The sequence below is a fragment of the Gobio gobio genome (assembly GCF_949357685.1).
Source record: "Gobio gobio genome assembly, chromosome: 1".
In the NCBI taxonomy this organism is placed as follows: Eukaryota; Metazoa; Chordata; class Actinopteri; order Cypriniformes; family Gobionidae; genus Gobio; species Gobio gobio.
The window spans coordinates 70,223,130-70,241,212 of record NC_137097.1 but is presented as its reverse complement, the minus strand read 5'-3'; the positions used below and the strand labels follow the sequence as shown (position 1 = coordinate 70,241,212).

Here is an 18,083-nt window from a genome sequence, read left to right as displayed (position 1 = left end):
ATACTCTGGGTTAAAGGGGTCATCGAATGTCATTGATCTTTTGGCATGTAAGAGCTCATTGTACTATAAAAAATATCAGAACTCAAAACTTAATGTCTATTTTTCGGATTTTGTCACATTATTACATTATACACTCACTTAAAGGATTATTAGGAACACCTGTTCAATTTCTCATTAATGCAATTATCTAATCAACCAATCACATGGCAGTTGCTTCAATGCATTTAGGGTTGTGGTCCTGGTCAAGACAATCTCCTGAACTCCAAACTGAATGTCAGAATGGGAAAGAAAGGTGATTTAAGCAATTTTGAGCGTGGCATGGTTGTTGGTGCCAGACGGGCCGGTCTGAGTATTTCACAATCTGCTCAGTTACTGGGATTTTCACGCACAACCATTTCTAGGGTTTACAAAGAATGGTGTGATAAGGGAAAAACGGCAGTCCAGTATGCGGCAGTCCTGTGGGCGAAAATGCCTTGTTGATGCTAGAGGTCAGAGGAGAATGGGCCGACTGATTCAAGCTGATAGAAGAGCAACTTTGACTGAAATAACCACTCGTTACAACCGAGGTCTGCAGCAAAGCATTTGTGAAGCCACAACACGCACAACCTTGAGGCGGATGGGCTACAACAGCAGAAGACCCCACCGGGTACCACTCATCTCCACCACAAATAGGAAAAAGAGGCTACAATTTGCACGAGCTCACCAAAATTGGACAGTTGAAGACTGGAAAAATGTTGCCTGGTCTGATGAGTCTCGATTTCTGTTGAGACATTCAGATGGTAGAGTTAGAATTTGGCGTAAACAGAATGAGAACATGGATCCATCATGCCTTGTTACCACTGTGCAGGCTGGTTGTGGTGGTGTAATGGTGTGGGGGATGTTTTCTTGGCACACTTTAGGCCCCTTAGTGCCAATTGGGCATTGTTTAAATGCCACGGCCTACCTGAGCATTGTTTCTGACCATGTCCATCCCTTTATGACCACCATGTCCCCATCCTCTGATGGCTACTTCCAGCAGGATAATGCACCATGACACAAAGCTCGAATCATTTCAAATTGGTTTCTTGAACATGAAAATGAGTTCACTGAACTAAAATGGCCCCCACAGTCACCAGATCTCAACCCAATAGAGCATCTTTGGGATGTGGTGGATCGGGAGCTTCGTGCCCTGGATGTGCATCCCACAAATCTCCATCAACTGCAAGATGCTATCCTATCAATATGGGCCAACATTTCTAAAGAACGCTTTCAGCACCTTGTTGAATCAATGCCACGTAGAATTAAGGCAGTTCTGAAGGCGAAAGGGGGTCAAACACAGTATTAGTATGGTGTTCCTAATAATCCTTTAGGTGAGTGTAGTTTGATGAAAGACCACCTCTGCAGAAGAGGATCGAAGTCTTCTTCTTTAGCCCTGCCCACCGATTCATGCATGTCTTGTAGTCGTAAATACGAGAGAGATGCAAACACAGGATTACTCCAGGAACAACACAATAGAGATGCCTCTGAGGATTTCAAGATCAGTTCATGACCCATTATAATATTAGTATTAAACATTGGTGCAAAACTAGTCCTGTATGCGTTAATTTTACTTGTCCAAGCAAACAGATTTGCCTTGTGTTGATATCCTCTGATTTGAGCCAGTAGGCAACAACCACGCAAACATCTCCCAACACTTGAGCAGTCCCCCAGATTTGCACCAGCAATTTTTAAGCTCACTAGAAAGCAAACCTATAAATCTAAAGAGGCAATACTTTTCTTCAGGTAGCAAGTTTTCTTCAAAATAGACCACCATAGATCGCACCAAAGTGCGTCACATGCTACTTAATGAACCGATGTTTATTTCCTTGATCTGACTGCAGTTCTGTAGAACTACATGAGTCACAACTCAATTTTGATCTTTCAGGAAGTGTTTAAATCAACACCATTCTCCAAAACTTTCTTTAAACAAATATTAAACATTCCTTTCGCTGATCACTCATTCATCTTGAAGACTTCCCTTGTCAAACATCGCATCAAATTTTTCCTTATTATTGTCGTCGGCTTTCTTCCTTGGAAGTATGTAAGGTAGTTGTGTAAAGCATCTTCAAAAAATGTTTCCTGTGTACTTGTAACAATAAAAGCATTTAAACTGCATTCAACATCTAAAGGAAACATGGCTATATGTAAACAATATAATTTACGCAATAAATCCGTAATAAATCAGAAACTCCTCCATAATCTGCATATTTTTGATATGTCGGAGACGGACATCACTGCCTGCAGTCTTTAGCCAGATATTCAACACATTTCTCTAAACATATCTCAACTTTGAGACAAAAATTCTCAATGCTTTCTCTGATCCGTTGTCAATTCCCACAATTAAGGCCTTTTAAAAGGTCATAAAACAGAGTCTTGAATTCATAAAGTTTTGGCATTACATGTTGCATGCACTGCAAAAAAATGTATATCTTCCCCAGTATTTTTGTCCTGTTGTCCAATACAATTATGTAAACGGCTTTGCATCTTATTTGAGATGCATAAAATGAAGTTTTGAAAAAATGACCAAAATTAAGCGATTTTATGATTAAAACAAAAACAAATATCATGTCATGATATCTCAGTTTTTTCTGAGCTCATTGGCAAATCTTGTTTTAATTATATACTTAATTTTTGTCAATTTCACAGAAAACGAGACTTAATATTTTGTCATGTTGTGTCTCAAGTAAATGCATCTTGATTTTAAAAGTGTTTAGACGATTGCACTGGAAAACAAGACAAAAATACTGAGGAAGAACATGACTTTTTTTTTTGCTGTGTGATCAGAATGAATCTTTCCATATTCTAGTGGATGGGAGCACAGCGATTCAAACTGCTTTTGTTTTTAAAAATTAATTTAAATGTAAGCTATCTATGGGATGATTTTAGACTCAAAATGATTAATAAATGCACACACAATTATCCATGAACTTGATAAATGTTGCAGACATTGAGGGGCTGACGGTATACGACGGTATATCAATTTCAATTTCAGTATCAATTCATAGCCTACTGTACATATAAGGAAATAAGGATATGTACGTTATTAACATTTTGAAATTTCACATTTAAAGAAATCTAGTATTTGATCATACCTAAATATTTATTAAAATGCAAAACTGCAATACTATTTTTAGCTAGATTAGATACATGTATATTGATTAAAAAGCCATAAAGGCACCAGTGGGTAATGGCATTACAAATGGAAATTATTTTTCGAGCCATAAAATGACTCTAATTTGCCTCTTTGAATAAGAATTCTCTAATTTAACCTTAATTGTAATATAAATAATACAAATATTAGAATATTTTAAGTGGACATTAATGGACCATAATAATTGCACAAATAGTATTAAGTACCAAAATATCTCAAAATATTCCATAAATATTATTGAACTAAAATATAGAACATTTATTCAATTGAAAAATAGTTAAGGTGTATGGTCACATTTGACCATCAATGAGTATGAGTGTGACCAATTAGTAAGGAATACCTGAGGGCTAAATACTTTTTATTGTTACATGAATGTTAACATTGTTGCATCTCCATCACTCTCCATTATAAAACGATCCTGTAACTGTTTACCAAATCTTGCTGCAAACCCCTGTAAAGTGGAGCTGTTGTGTATCAAATGTATTGACACAGCACTAGAAGTATTGAGAGCTCCGTGAAGCTCGTGACCGCGCGCCGCCACCGGGAGATGAGAGAGCGTCGCAACTCTGTTATGCCATTTAAGCGCCAAAACGCTACTTATTGTTTGAATTTCGCATTAAAACTTAAAAAAATTGCAGACTTTGCAGGTTTGGCAATTTGGCGTGAGATTAAGTTGGGCAGCGTGAGAGCGTGAGACTGAGCCTGAAAGAGTGAGTATCACGCCAAATGCGTGAGAGTTGGCAACCCTGTGATTAGACAGCGTGATTATTGCACAGATGTGCCTTAGGCTGGCCACAATAAAAGGCCTAGTCCACAAGTACACAGGTATTTTTTTTTTATATCCAGAGTTTTTCCTCCTCCGTTTTAAAGCTACACTGTGTAACTTTTTTAGTCTATTCTTAGCTAAAAACACTTAGTTCTTTCAAAAATATATGTGCTCATTAATGTATATTTACTTCTTTCAAGTAATAAAGTATTCTCGTAAGTTTATAATATGCCATTGAAAATACATACGGGTAATGGGATCTAACGGTGGTCGCCATGTAGCCCCTCCATCTTGAAAGTACATTAGCCAAAGAGGGACATACCCGTAAATTCAAACTTCGCTTTTCGCGTTTTAACCGGTTTTAATACTCGATGGCACTGTACAAAATTCTCTGCCTTGCGCATGTGCGCGTCAACTTGTTCAGACTTGTCTGGTGCATGTGCAGAGAGTTTTCATCTCAGCAGCGTCAGTAACAGAGTTATAAGGAGTTTTCCTGGCTTGTTTATTCCTCAAAAGTCTGTTTTTCCTTGTGTGGTATTTCTGTGCGTTAATAACTCCGTAAGTAATAATAGTTATTGTCATTGTAGATGTGTTTCAGAGTGTGTCATCGCGTAAATCAGTTGATGTCACCTCAGAAGTATTTTTGTGTCAACATACAATAGCGTGATGCTCACCTATTTGAATAATCATTCAGTTATTTTGTTATCAACAATGTTTATTCGTTTATAGAAAATATTTGCTTGTAATGTATGTTGATGGAAATATGTATCAGGTCTGATCGGCATATTAACAATTGTTATACAGAGCGCACTGCAGTGCTAACGTTAAAGCGCCGCACACACTTTTGTAACCGGACACCGCTTGTTAGCAGCGGCAGCTCCGCTCCTTTTAATGCAGCTGCATTTAGCGCCTAAATATGGTACAATAAGCTCTGGTTTACGGTTACATTATACAAATGTATAAGTATAGTTATACAGTTCTTAACTGTGTATGTATATTTACCATCCTTATTTGTTCTCTCACAGAAACCACATTTATGTACATATCCACGCAAACCTGTTTATGCCTTGCAATTGGATGACTGAATAAACATTACTATCATCAAAGTTCACTCTGGATTAGCTGCAGTTCTTTCTAGCCGAATAATTAGGCCAGTTGAGTTCCAACCATCCCACTGGGCACAGAATATCCCACAGGCACCGTGTCGAATGTGGACGAGGTCGAACTGGAAGCCATGTTAATCTTGGACTAAATCGGCCACCGTAGGAGTTGAAACGAAATCGGAATTGAGAGGAACAGAAACTAAAGTTCACTGGATGGTCATATACCTTTTCACCACTAGATGGGGGAAAATATCACACAGTGTAGCTTTAAAAAACAATCGCGTCCACACAAGCACGGTTTTAAAAAAAATCTCTGTCCACATGAAAACGCAAAAACACGCTATGATTGGCTGCCTGATTTCCACATGGGTCCCGTCCACATCACCGAAGCACTGAGGGATGCCATGGGCTCAGTGAAACCCTTCTACAAGTTCCTTTACTTTGGACTCAGTGACAGGTAACTGTATAAACACAGGGGCAGGGCCCAAGTGGACCGTAATAGCGTCACACACTTGCCTTACTATTTTGTATTATTGCATTCTGGCACCTCTGTTCTGCAATACAGTGAGATAACTGCGCATGTATCTATGTACATGTGATAAGCGCTGTTAGAGTTATTAAAAGCTACGTCAGCCATAGACTCGACTCATGTAAACACAACGAGATAACGATGCATAATCTGACGTTAAACAAAGGAGAGAACTTCACGAGCCGAAATCTCCCGTTTCACCATCCACACAACAACGCCACAAAAAACTTCACCCTGGCCGGAGTTTTCAAAAAAAGTCCGGTTTCGGTAACCGGATACTGCGTTTGCGTGCGGACAAACAGCCAAACTACGTACAAAGAGCTGCGGTTTTGAAAATACCCGTGTTCGTGTGGACAGGGCCTAAAATGTGCAGTTTTATCACACAGCACAATGCCACAGATGTCGCAAGTTTTGAAGGGAGTGTGCAATAGGCATGCTTGACTGCAGGAATGTCCACCATAGAAAATCATACAGCTTTCAAAAAACATTGTGTAGTTGTGGTTCCAAGTTTATTTAATATATCACGTTTTACAGTTGGTCTCCTTTTTTTTTTTCCTAGTGCGAACTTGGAGGATGACGAGATGGACACCAGTCCTCAGTCCATATTCATCATAGACAAGAAGCCAATGGAGATTACAGACACTCACGCATCTCAGCAGCAACAGGAAGATGAAGAGGAAGATCTGGAGGATTCAGAAAACCGAGTGGAGCTTCTAGACGATGAAGGCGTCAGCACATCTAAAACTGCTCATGCGAACGGAAAGAAACGCGCCGGGGTGAATAGAGCCGCAGATCATGTGTCCAGTGAGGAGAGTGAAGACGAGGAGGAAGTCATGGAAATACCCACCAAATCTACAGGTTCTGTCCTCTGCAAAACGGCAGCTGTGAGGTGATTGGCTGCTGCAGCTGTCAATCACGAGTCATTTTTATTCAGGACTGTATATTGAATTGATGGATCTCTTCTGATCTTTCTGAATTTTATGATTCATCCACACATCGTTGCTGATAAACCAGTTTCCTGTTTGTATGACCACACCAAAAGCAAAATGCTCTTTTTTTTCTTAAGTTGTTTTGTCATCCTTCAAATAAATAGTGTTTATATCTCTAGGAAAAGAATACATTTTATTACCCTGTGTGTTGGAAATTGTGTTATGGCTTAGAGCAGTGTTTTCCAACCACTCTGCTCTAGTAGAAAAATGATCAAATCCCCCCAAAAATAATAAAAACATATGCTATGTCGTCGCTGTCTGGCGGAAAACTTATCTCTATATTTTGTCATTTTTGTTTTATCTTTCGTTTCTCTCTCTTTTTAAAAAAAAATGCTATTGGTCATCCTTTACGTGTGTATGTGGGTTTTTACAAATATTTAACCAATGAAACGCATTTAAAAGAGGTTGTGACTAAACCTCGTAACTCCATTGGCTCCTCAAACTGTCAGTCAAGCCTCATAACTCCACCCGCCTCTGTAGTGAATGAAATGCGGCGCACAGACCGTCTCTGCTTGTTTGCAGTGCAATGGTTTCCCTACACAAGAAACACTGTATATAAAGGCTAATGTTATTGGCTAATTTTGTATTTAAAGGGGGGAGAGGGCTAGTCTTTGTCTGGTAGGCTAAATCGATTTGTTTGTAAAGTTTTAAATATGGATATTTTTCTCTCACAAACACTTCAGAAGGCCTTTATTAACCCCCGGGAGCTGTGTGGAGCATTTTTATGGACTTCAAAACAGAAACAGCCATTCACTGCCATTATAAACCTTGGAAGAGCCAGGACATTTATTAAAATAACTCCAATTGTGTGTGTCTGTCATATACACCTAGGATGACTTGAGGGAAAGTAAAGCATAGGGTAATTTTCCTTTTTGGGTGAAGTATCCCTTTAACCCCAACCATGTCTGAGTTGACCAATGACATTTGGCTTTGAAACGCGCCTAGAAACCAACAAACAACTTGTTGCAGTCACACCTGGTTACGCAAAAACAAAAAAAATGTAGTTTCTCATTGTGCTAGACTGGAACACTGTGTACAGCTTTTGACTGCCTGATTGGCATCTAATCAAGTTTTTTTAAATGTCTTGGTTATTTACTTTGGTTATTTAAATATGCATGCAGAAAAACTGAGGCCAGATCCTTAGTTTAAAGTCACCAATTGCCTGGAAGTTTCTAGCAATCCTGAAGACCTTGATAATCTGGTTCAGGTGTGTTTCAATAAACTCTGCAGTTTAGTGGCTCTCCAAGAACAGGGGGTCCGTTCTTCGTACCTCACTTAATACATCTGAGATGATATGACAGATGCTAGATTTTCTAATCGGGATAGCTGATCTTTGCTAATTTGGTTCTTCAAACGAATTAGCAGATTTGATTAAAATGTCTGGATTAAGGTGTCTGAGATTACGGCACGTTCTTGTGTTCAGTGGAAAGGGCGGATGCATCGATACTTGAAAGTCGAAACCATGATCAGCAATGCAGTGATTGGCTGACGGCAACGCAATGACATATTAAAAAAGAATATCACACCCGACAAACAACTTGAAGAGTTTCTGGACCTTTATTAGGAAACAGCCAATCGACCAAACCGACATTGAAGTTATAATAAGATAAATTAAATGTACTGTTTGTTACACGATTTCTAATTATTTCACGATTTCCAGTATTTGCACAGGCTTTACTTTTTATTTCAATATTGTAATCAGTAATTCGTTTTATTTGACCTGTGAAGAAGTTTCTTAAGGATCAAGAACATCAGCAGACAACTTTTTTAAAGTTATCTGCATCTTCTGCACTGCATTACATGAAACAAGCCTGCGCCCACCCTGAGCAGGTTTGAGCTTACATACCTGTTGCTATTACAGCAACTCCAGGATGAGCTTCGAAGTATCTAACAATCCTGGATCATGTCAAATTGTCAGGCCAGCTAGTGAGAGCTCTGCAGGTAAACATCCCCTGATCTCAAGACTGACGCTAGCGGCTGCGGTCTTGTTAGCGTGCCTGCCTCCCTCGAGTTCTGCTTGGAGCGGGGCGAGTAGGACCTGAGGGGTTTTGTTGGTGTTGTGACCTGAATGGGAGTGAGGTTGAGGGGGGTGAGTGTAACGTAGGCCAGTAAGAGCTGTGAGAGTAAACCTCACTCCCCTGGCCTCAAGAGGCGTGCTGCGGTCTTTAGCGTCCTTGTTAGCGCGCCCACCTCCCACGCCAGAGACCCGGGTTCAAGACCCACTTGAAGCGAGTAGGACCTGAGGGGTTAAGTTGGTGATGTGTCCCGGATGGGCGCAAGGTTTGGGGGGTGTGAGTGTAATGGAAGTAGGCCAGTAAGTGTGCGCCGAGGTGGACAGTAACTTAGTACATTTACTTGAGTACTGTACTTAAGTACACTTTTTGAGTATCTGTACTTTCCTTGAGTAGTATTTTTTCTGGAAACTTATGACTTTTACTTCACAACATTTGAAAGACAAATATCGTACTTTTTACTCCACTACATTTCTATCAAGTCCCTCGAAGTAGAAAGTCGTAGCCGTTTCGAAAAATAGTGGATGATTTGTTTTCTTCTTTAAAACGTGATTCGGTTTTTTTGGGGGGCGGGTTTTGCAGAAAGCCTGTCAGTAATCACTCTTGTAGGATCACATGAAGTTCAATAATTTCCAAGTATTTTTTGAACACTAATCAATTGATGGCAAAACAGAAGGCGGCATTTCCCAGACGCAGTGCGTGCAACCATGGTCATACTTAAAAGTTAAAATTCAGAAGAGCAGACGTGGATAAGTCTGAAAAAGTGCGACGACACGAAAATGCACACAGAAAGCTGCCTCTCAGACGCCAGACCACAAGTACTGAATTTTAGTCTATTGAATCTACTAAAATCTTATTATAGTCAATTAAAACTAGACTAAAACTAAAACAATTCAGATGCCTAAAATGTTATAGTCAAAAGACTATGACTAAAACTAAATCAAAATTTGCTGTCAAAATTAACACTGGTATGAAATATGGTTGGCCAAATTATTTTTTTAGATTTACCCGCCAAGTTGCCATAGCCTTGTGGATACAGTGCTAACGCATAGGTAACATTCAACAATGATGTTATTTAGCATGCAAAACGTAGTTGGGCTAATAATGTTAACTGAAGTCCTTTCAGAAATGTTTTTTACATAATCCTGTCAATTTGACTTTGAGAAGAGCTTTGTAACTTTTAAACAAGTATTTAAATGAGTTCAGGGTATGCTAGCATGTCAGATGGAGCAGGACTGGCTTAAACCACCATGACGGAACAGCGTGCATTCATTCAACAATGCAACAATAAAAAATAATGCGTTTACTTTTACTTTTGATACTTAAGTACTTTTAAAAGCAAGTATTTCTGTACTTTTACTAAAGTAAAAATCTATCTTTACAACTTTCACTTGTAATGGAGTAATATTTAACCAATAGTACTTTTACTTTTACTCAAGTAATGGAGTTGTGTACTTTGTCCACCTTTGCTCCCACGCCTCAAGTCCCACTTGAAGCGAGTAGGACCTGAGGGGTTAAGATGGTGTTGTGACCCGGATGGGCGCAAGGTTTAGGGGGTGAGTGTAATGGAAGTAGGCCAGTAAGAAGAGCTGTGCGAGTTCAGCCCACTGCCCTAGCCTCAAGAGGTGTGCTAGAGGCTGCGGTCTTTAGTGTCCTCGTTAGCGTGTCCGACGCCGGAGACCACAGTTCAAATCTTGCTCAAGATGGGTCGAGTAGGACCGGTTACACCAGTACTAGACACCCCTGGTTTAAAACCATAATAATTGCAAGTATATTATCACTAAGTAACTTAAAACAGGAATAGCCATGTCTGCTCCTGACCTCCCAGCAGACTTCAGTTGCTCCAACAAATATGCCTGTTATGTTCGAGTAATCCTGAGCACCCTGGTTAACCAGTTCAGGTATATTTAATTAGGGTTATTTGAGTCAAACTCTGCAGGAAGGCTGTCCTCCAAGAGCAGAATTGGAAACCCATGACCCCATGCAGAAAATAAAACTCCAAAAATGCCAGTCTTTAGCACAAATATTTTATTTTATATTTACAGGCAATCAACATAAGGAAACATGCAACAAGAAAAGAACAGTGTTCAAGTATAATGTATGTCAGGATATGCAATGCATATAAGTCACAAGTTAAATTTTCCACTATGGAAAAGATTTTTCTTCAAAGAGGAAAATCTAAGAAATCTTGGATAAATATCCTATAGAAGATTGTAATACATTTTCTGTGTCTGATCCAAAGAGAGGCATCTATCATTTGTAACATAATATTCTGTTCCAAGTATACGAACTAAACTCAGTTCTAGTAGAATAAAGTGTAACCTGTTTGTGTGCACAATAATCTCTCCTGAAGCTCTGTAATTAGTCCATCAAATAATCACATTAGCAAGTATTTCGATCATGAACAGTAACTCTTGTCTGGACCTCCTCTCCTCAAACATGTAAAGTGCTGGACATCGCAGTGAGGTGACCTAACTGGTTCTTTGCAGGTTTTTGCGTGTAACGGTGGTGCAGCGGTTGAGTATCTCCTGAGCTCGGGGTCTGGGTGGCACCTTAGGGGAGGTGGACGGCATCTTGTTGAGACAGGAGTCTGATCGGCTGCTGATCATCCTGCCTTCTGTGGGACTTATAGGGCTCAGGCTGCCAGAAGAGTCAGTCGTAGGAGTGCGACTCCTGCGGAATTGCTGTTCTGCTTCCTTTTGATTTAGCGAATCGCTGCCAGAGAAGCTGCTTTCGTCGCTGAACTCTTCGCTGTCCTCACTGCTTTGCTGACCGGTCTCTGCAAATTGCACTCGGATTGATGGTGGAGTCTGCCACGTCGTACGGGCATCCGGCAGTCTACCCATTGAACGTGACATCAGCTTATCTCTAGGGTCCAGGGTGCTTCCTGGAGGTATACGCAGGTTGCCCTGGGATCTGCTGAGCTCACGACCGGAAGCCTGCAGGGACTTAGCTCCAGCATGTTGAAGCTGTGCCAAGTCAAGAGTGGAGCTGGTCATCTCCCTCTGAGTGGGCATCATGCGAATCCGTGGGTTATTGTACGGATGCAGGTACATAGATGGTACAAAGCCCGCCTTTCGATTGTACCTGAGTGATAGAGAAAAACAGCTGTCAATCGTTGAGGAATGCACACTGGCTTGTTTAATTTAATTCAGTGGAAGTGAACAAGAATTTTCTGCACAAACTGCCAAAACTAGCAAGTGCCAAGTTTCACCAAGTTCTTTATACACAACAGACATGCAGGTAAAACATTCCTTCCCGTTATATAACTGGTGTTCATCTCCGCTGATTACAACGGTTCATTTTCAGGATTAAATGATATGGAGATTTACCTTACAATCCACCAGCCATTGTCAGACTTCTGTAACACCTCCACCACAGACCCAATCTCGACTGAGATTTCATCACTGTTTATGGCTTTGTACGTTTTGGCAGCAACATAGTAAGCACCTGAAGAACGAAAACATAATAAGATTTGTTTAAGAACAACCTGGTCAACAAAAGAATCCATTATGAATATACAAAGGCATTTGGTTTCCAATCATGCCCCGGGAGGGCCACTATCCTGCAGAGTTTAGCTCCAAATCCTAATCAAAAGTAGCCTAAAAATCTAGACCCACCCTAGCGGCAGCAAATCTAATTTGCCGCAAGTGTAGTCTAGCAACTCTCGGTAGACCTAGTAGCTGGAAAAACCAAACTCTGGTCAGGCCAATCACATCGTGTATAGAGTCGGTGGGCGGGCTTAACATAATGACGGCACGTCACGGCAGAGTTGCGGAGGTTCTGCATGCTACTCGTAAACAAAGAAGCTGGCAAATATCTGCCTTTCGAATCAGCTTTAGCCACGACTCTGGAAGACTTGGAGTTAAGCTTTTCTTTGAGAAAAGAACAAAGAACGGCACTGAAGTCATTCTTAAGAAAGGAAGATGTGCTCTGAGTTTTGCCGACCAGATACAGCAAAAGTTTAATTTATCAAATGGCTCCGCTTCATCTTCTCCGCTGCTCTGGTTGGTTGTAGCGCTATCCTATTGCGTGCAGAGGGAATTTGAAAGACAACCGTTTATCCCGCCCCTCGGATTGAGCCCTGCCAATGGTGAGTTCCCAGACCCAACATCTTGATGTGGGTCTGGCTTGTCAGGCTAAATCAAAAGCTGCGTTTTCCAAAATTACCTGGAACAAATCCCAAGAACCCCCACCCTCCCCAGACCTGTTGCTGTCTGCGTTTCCAAGATTAGGCAAATTAGTCCGGTGACGTAGGACTGCGTGAAACTTTCCAGTCCTCCCCATATAAGCTTAATAAAGCAAACAACTCTGCAGGCACCGCAACAGACTTTTAAAAATAGTGGTTGAAATAAGATGCTGCGTGGAGTCAACCAATCAAAATGCAGCGTGAACTCAACCAATCAGCATGTCCAGCGCCCAAAAGTCCCACCCCTGAAAGTTCCTGGACTTTGAAAAAGGACTAGCTCGCAAGCTGGGACCTTTTTACCTGGAAGTTCGAGTACCACCCCAAAGTTCCCGTGGAGAAAACGTGGCTAAACACACCTGACCAAGCTAATCAAGGTTTTCAGGATCCTTAGAAACTTCCAGGTAAGTGTGTTTTTCGGCACATTGGAGCTAAAGCCCTGCAGGGAAGTTGGCCTTCAGGAGCAGGATTGGACAAGGGATCTTTTTTCAGCTGTTAATTTTGATCTAAAGGTGCATTCCCATAGCCTAGAAATCTAGATGCACCCTAGCGGCAGCAAATCTAATTTGCAGCGGAGTCGTCTAGCAACTCTCCGTTGGCTTGCGAGCTGGAAAACCCAAACTCTGGTCAGACAAATCACATCGTGTATACAGTCGGTGGGTGGGCTTAACATAATGACAGCAGAGTTGCGGCAGTTCTGCGTGCTACTCGTAAACAAAGAAGCTGGCGAACAGAGGTTTTTCGAATCGGCTTTGGCTGCGACTCTGGAAGACTTGGAGTTGAAAGACTGGAACAAAGAACGGCACTGAAGTCATTCTTAAGAAAGGAAGATGTGTTCTGAGTTTTGCTGACCGGATAGGGCGAAAGTTTAATCTATCAACTAGCTCTGCTTCACCTTCTCTGTTGCTCTGGTTGGTTGTAGCACTATCCTATAGCGTGCAGAGGGAATTTGAAAGACAACCGTTTATCCCACCCCTCGGATTAAGCCCTGCCAACGGTGAGTTCCCAGACCCAACATCTTGATGTGGGTCGGGCTTGTCAGGCTAGCATTCCCAGTGATTTGCAACAAACAAGTGACCAGAATTCTTTCATTTTCAGCGAGACATGGCGATATAAGCATAACTAGGTTACATAAACTGTGGTTTGAGGTTGATTCAGAGCTAACAGAAGAATGTGAAACATTCACAGTGCGGGCAAACCGGTTTTTATTTCCAGGTCAATGTGGCCAGAGCACACTAGAAGCCACTAAACCGGTTCCTTACTTGTGTCGTCCATCACATCAGGACCGTCATCGGCCATCTCGGCTCTCTGCAGATAAGGAGCGGGAAACCAGGCGAGACGTTTGGCTTCATTCTCCACCAGCCACCATCCTGACAAGACAAAGTCAAAAACAACAAGGTCAGTGAAGAGTTTTTTTAAGAGGCTCCATTGCTTCTAGATGCCGAACGAGTTCTCACCTTTTTGGTCTTTAATGAGCACATCCACAATCTCATCCACTTCAACCTTGAAGGGGTGATTCTTGGTGTCCTTGGTCTCATAAGTAGCCACGCAGCGGTATGTTTCCGTAACAAAGGGTTGAGTAACGCCATTGTTCATTCCAACTTTACTACTCTCCAGAGAATTTTCTGATGGCATGATAACGATGCTGCAGAACGAAACAGAATCTTAACATATCTTTGACAACCCTAATATGTATTTATTTTCTGCTTCGCTTGTTTTCGCGGTACAAGCTTACCAGTCTTTTGAAAAGTCCGAATTGAGGTCCTGGGGTTTTGGAAGCAGGAACTGGATGAGCTCCGAGCTCTTGCAGACGCGGGGATCGCTCTTCAGAAGTTCACTGCAGTATTTGTCCAGAGCCTTCAGTCTGAGCAACGACTTACTGGGACTCCACTTCTGCATGTTTTTCCGCACTCTCGCAGCTGCAAACGCATTTTTCCTCTATTATTACTGAACAATGAGGGCTGTACTTGAATGTGCATTGCACCTTGAATTGAGTATTTACCTTTAAATTTGGGAACGATCCTTCCTGACCTTTTAATGAGGTTTGTGGGAGGGAATTTCTTCTTGAGTTGTCTCTACAGAAATAAGCATGCAGATGTAAAAATAAATCCCTGTGAAATTTACAGTAAAAAAAAAACGGTGGTTGCCAGAACTTTACCGTAAAAAAAAATACGGTAGCAACATTTTAGGTTTTACAGATTTAAGTTCAATTTACAGTAAATAACCGTATTTCATTAACTAATATCTGTACTTTTGATATACACTGACAACCACCAATCACAGTGGAGATGAGAGTCACATGATAAATCAAAGCTTTTAAGACAATACTCATATAATGTACAAAGTATGATCCACACAAACACTAAACACCATCATGGGAACACACGTGACATTTTAAAAATGCATTAAACATTAATTTAACAACGTTAAATGTAGCATAAAACCCTAATGTACATAACTGATTAGAAAAAGAAACAGTTAATTCAACGAAAATACATCAAATGGGAATGTCAATTTACGGTTTTTCACTGTAAATTACACAACGATTTGTTTGTCACTTCCAAAAACTGTACATTTAACAGTATTTTACTGTAAAAATTACATTAAATGTAAGGTTAGATCTATTAGTTATTCACCGTATATAGTATGGAAACTTTCTTTTAGCCACCATTTTAAACCGTAGCACTTTACAGTATTTAACCGTGAAAATCACTATCTTTTTTTATATACAATATATAGCCCACATTAATAGTTTTCAAATGAAATGGAGACTCACATGCAGCGCCTTGAAGTCTTCAAGCGATCTGTACACGGTGATCTCATTTTGATCTGACCAGAGAACAGTGGTCATGTACAACTGGGAAGAATGAGAAGAATGTAATTATTAGACACGTTAAATTACACTATACATTACAGTCTTCATATTATTGTGTATTTAGTTAGGCAAGTACCGAATAATGTTAATAACCTACCATACACAAGATAGTCTATCCCTATTTCTATCTGATGTGACACTTAAAAATGACATATTCCATCATGTTATCATGTATATTTTTAAAAAATTTAAATTTAAATTTAAAAAATAAAAAGTTAACTAGCACATTATACATAAAATGTATTATTATTATTAGCACATGAAGCATATTTTTAGATGTTTTACAGTGTGAACAGCTAGCTTTAAATGTTTCATGGTGCCGTTTGTAATTCCACATTATTATGTTGTTGTTATTATTACTATTTTATTTACTTATATTATTAAATCAATTAGTTATGCGCACTGGTACATTTTAATAACGAGTAAAATTGCAATATATTGCAACATTGGCAAACATCATCAAGAAATTCTTTCTAAACAACGGTAATGCGCAGCTTTTTAATAATGCATTGAGAATGTAGTTTAATGTAAAATGCGTCGTCTTACTTTCGCTACTTGTTTTTGCATAAGCCCGACGAGCTGAATGCTGACGGGATGTCTCTGCTCCTCCATGCTGCTGCTGCTGCTGCTGCTGTGGTAGATGTGCTGTCTGTAGCTCTTGCTCTGGTGTTTGACTGATGATGATGATCGGCTGCTCTCTTTATCACAGCTCAGTCAGAGGCGGAACACAAACTCCCGCTGCGCGCTCACAGACCGGAGACTCCGCGATTACGTCACCAATATTTATAGGAGACAGCCTGGAATAGCCATGTGTGTCCGATCTATCTATCTATCTATCTATCTATCTATCTATCTATCTATCTATCTATCTATCTATCTATCTATCTATCTATCTATCTATCTATCTATCTATCTATCTATCTATCTATCTATCTATCTATCTATCTATCTATCTATCTATCTATCTATCTATCTATCTATCTGTCTATCTGTCTGTCCGTCCGTCTATATCTATCTATCTTTCTATCTATCTGACTGTCTGTCTGTCTATCATCTGCATATCTATCTATCTATCTATCTATCTATCTATCTATCTATCTATCTATCTATCTATCTATCTATCTATCTATCTATCTATCTATCTATCTATCTATCTATCTATCTATCTATCTATCTATCTATCTATCTATCTATCTATCTATCTATCTAACTGTCTGTCTATCTATCTATCTGACTCTGTCTATCTATCTATATCATCTGTCTATTTGCATATCTATCTGACTGTCTGTATATCTATCTATCTTTCTATCTATCTATCTATCTATCTATCTATCTATCTATCTATCTATCTATCTATCTATCTATCTATCTTTCTATCTATCTATCTATCTATCTGACTGTCTGTCTATCATCTGCATATCTATCTATCTATCTATCTATCTATCTATCTATCTATCTATCTATCTATCTATCTATCTATCTATCTATCTATCTATCTATCTATCTATCTATCTATCTGACTGTCTATCTGTCTGTCTATCTATCTATCTGACTGTCTGTCTGTCTGTCTGTCTATCTATCTTTCTTTATATCTGACTGTCTGTCTATCTATCTATATCATCTGTCTGTCATCTGCATACCTATCTATCTGTCTATCTATCTCATCTGTCTATCATCTGCATATTTATCTATTTATCTGTCTGTCTGTCTTTTTATCTATCTATCTATCTATCTATCTATCTATCTATCTATCTATCTATCTATCTATCTATCTATCTATCTATCTATCTATCTATCTATCTATCTATCTATCTAAATTGCTTCACTAATAATATTTGAAATGCACTTTGTGGCAGTGTGAAGAGATAAAATGGTCACTGATATTTTGTCATAGGCTATATGTTATTAAAATATTTTGTCAGGTGAACATAATAAATCTCACTCATGTAAACACTTTTTAACAGTTTTCTTATTATTGTGTAATATTTCTCAGGGAGATTATTTGGTAGTTCACACCCTTCTCCACATCAAAGCGGTCCATCACTGTGTGTCATAACGCTGACAGTCATAATCCGTTTGATGATGTGCACGTACAAGGAAAAACCTGGACAGTCCAGGAAACAGAAGCTTTAAAAGAGAAAGGATTGTTGTTAGGGTTATAAGAAGTGTTAAGGAAATGAAGGCAGTGAGTTTCTCTCACACGTGCCCAACAACCTGTTTCACACTTTACCCCGTTGACAAAACACCGACTGACTCACTGAAAAACCCATCACTGACATATCAGATTTAATGCAGATATGATTTTACTGTGCTAATGTTGTTTATTATAAACTTCATTAATCATGGTTTTTGCTAGAAACATTATTATTGCTCATTTAGGGATATTTGAGCAAAACAATAATAAACCAAATACCATTTATTCGTTAATTATTGTGGCTTATTGGGGAAAAAAAT

The 18,083-nt window shown here is 39.6% G+C and overlaps 2 protein-coding genes across 2 annotated transcripts in view; one reads left to right on the top strand and one right to left on the bottom strand.

The window, feature by feature from the left end:
• tbl3 (transducin beta like 3) overlaps positions 1 to 6,834 on the top strand; it is a 41,252-nt gene extending 34,418 nt beyond the window's left edge. Inside the window, exon 23 of the mRNA XM_079836680.1 lies at positions 6,127 to 6,834. Coding sequence (XP_079692806.1) covers positions 6,127 to 6,460 — 334 coding nt within the window. The 3' untranslated portion in view covers positions 6,461 to 6,834. The remainder of the gene's footprint in view (positions 1 to 6,126) is intronic.
• Positions 6,835 to 10,574: 3,740 nt separating this feature from the next.
• Positions 10,575 to 16,387, bottom strand: noxo1a (NADPH oxidase organizer 1a). Its single transcript, XM_079820246.1, has 8 exons — positions 16,176 to 16,387; positions 15,531 to 15,611; positions 14,757 to 14,829; positions 14,490 to 14,673; positions 14,212 to 14,399; positions 14,017 to 14,124; positions 11,901 to 12,018; positions 10,575 to 11,655 (listed from the first exon to the last, which is right to left on the bottom strand). The coding sequence occupies exons 1-8, from the start codon at positions 16,239 to 16,241 to the stop codon at positions 11,040 to 11,042; spliced, it is 1,434 nt and encodes a 477-aa protein (XP_079676372.1). The 5' UTR covers positions 16,242 to 16,387; the 3' UTR covers positions 10,575 to 11,039.
• Between the last annotated feature and the right edge of the window lie 1,696 nt (positions 16,388 to 18,083).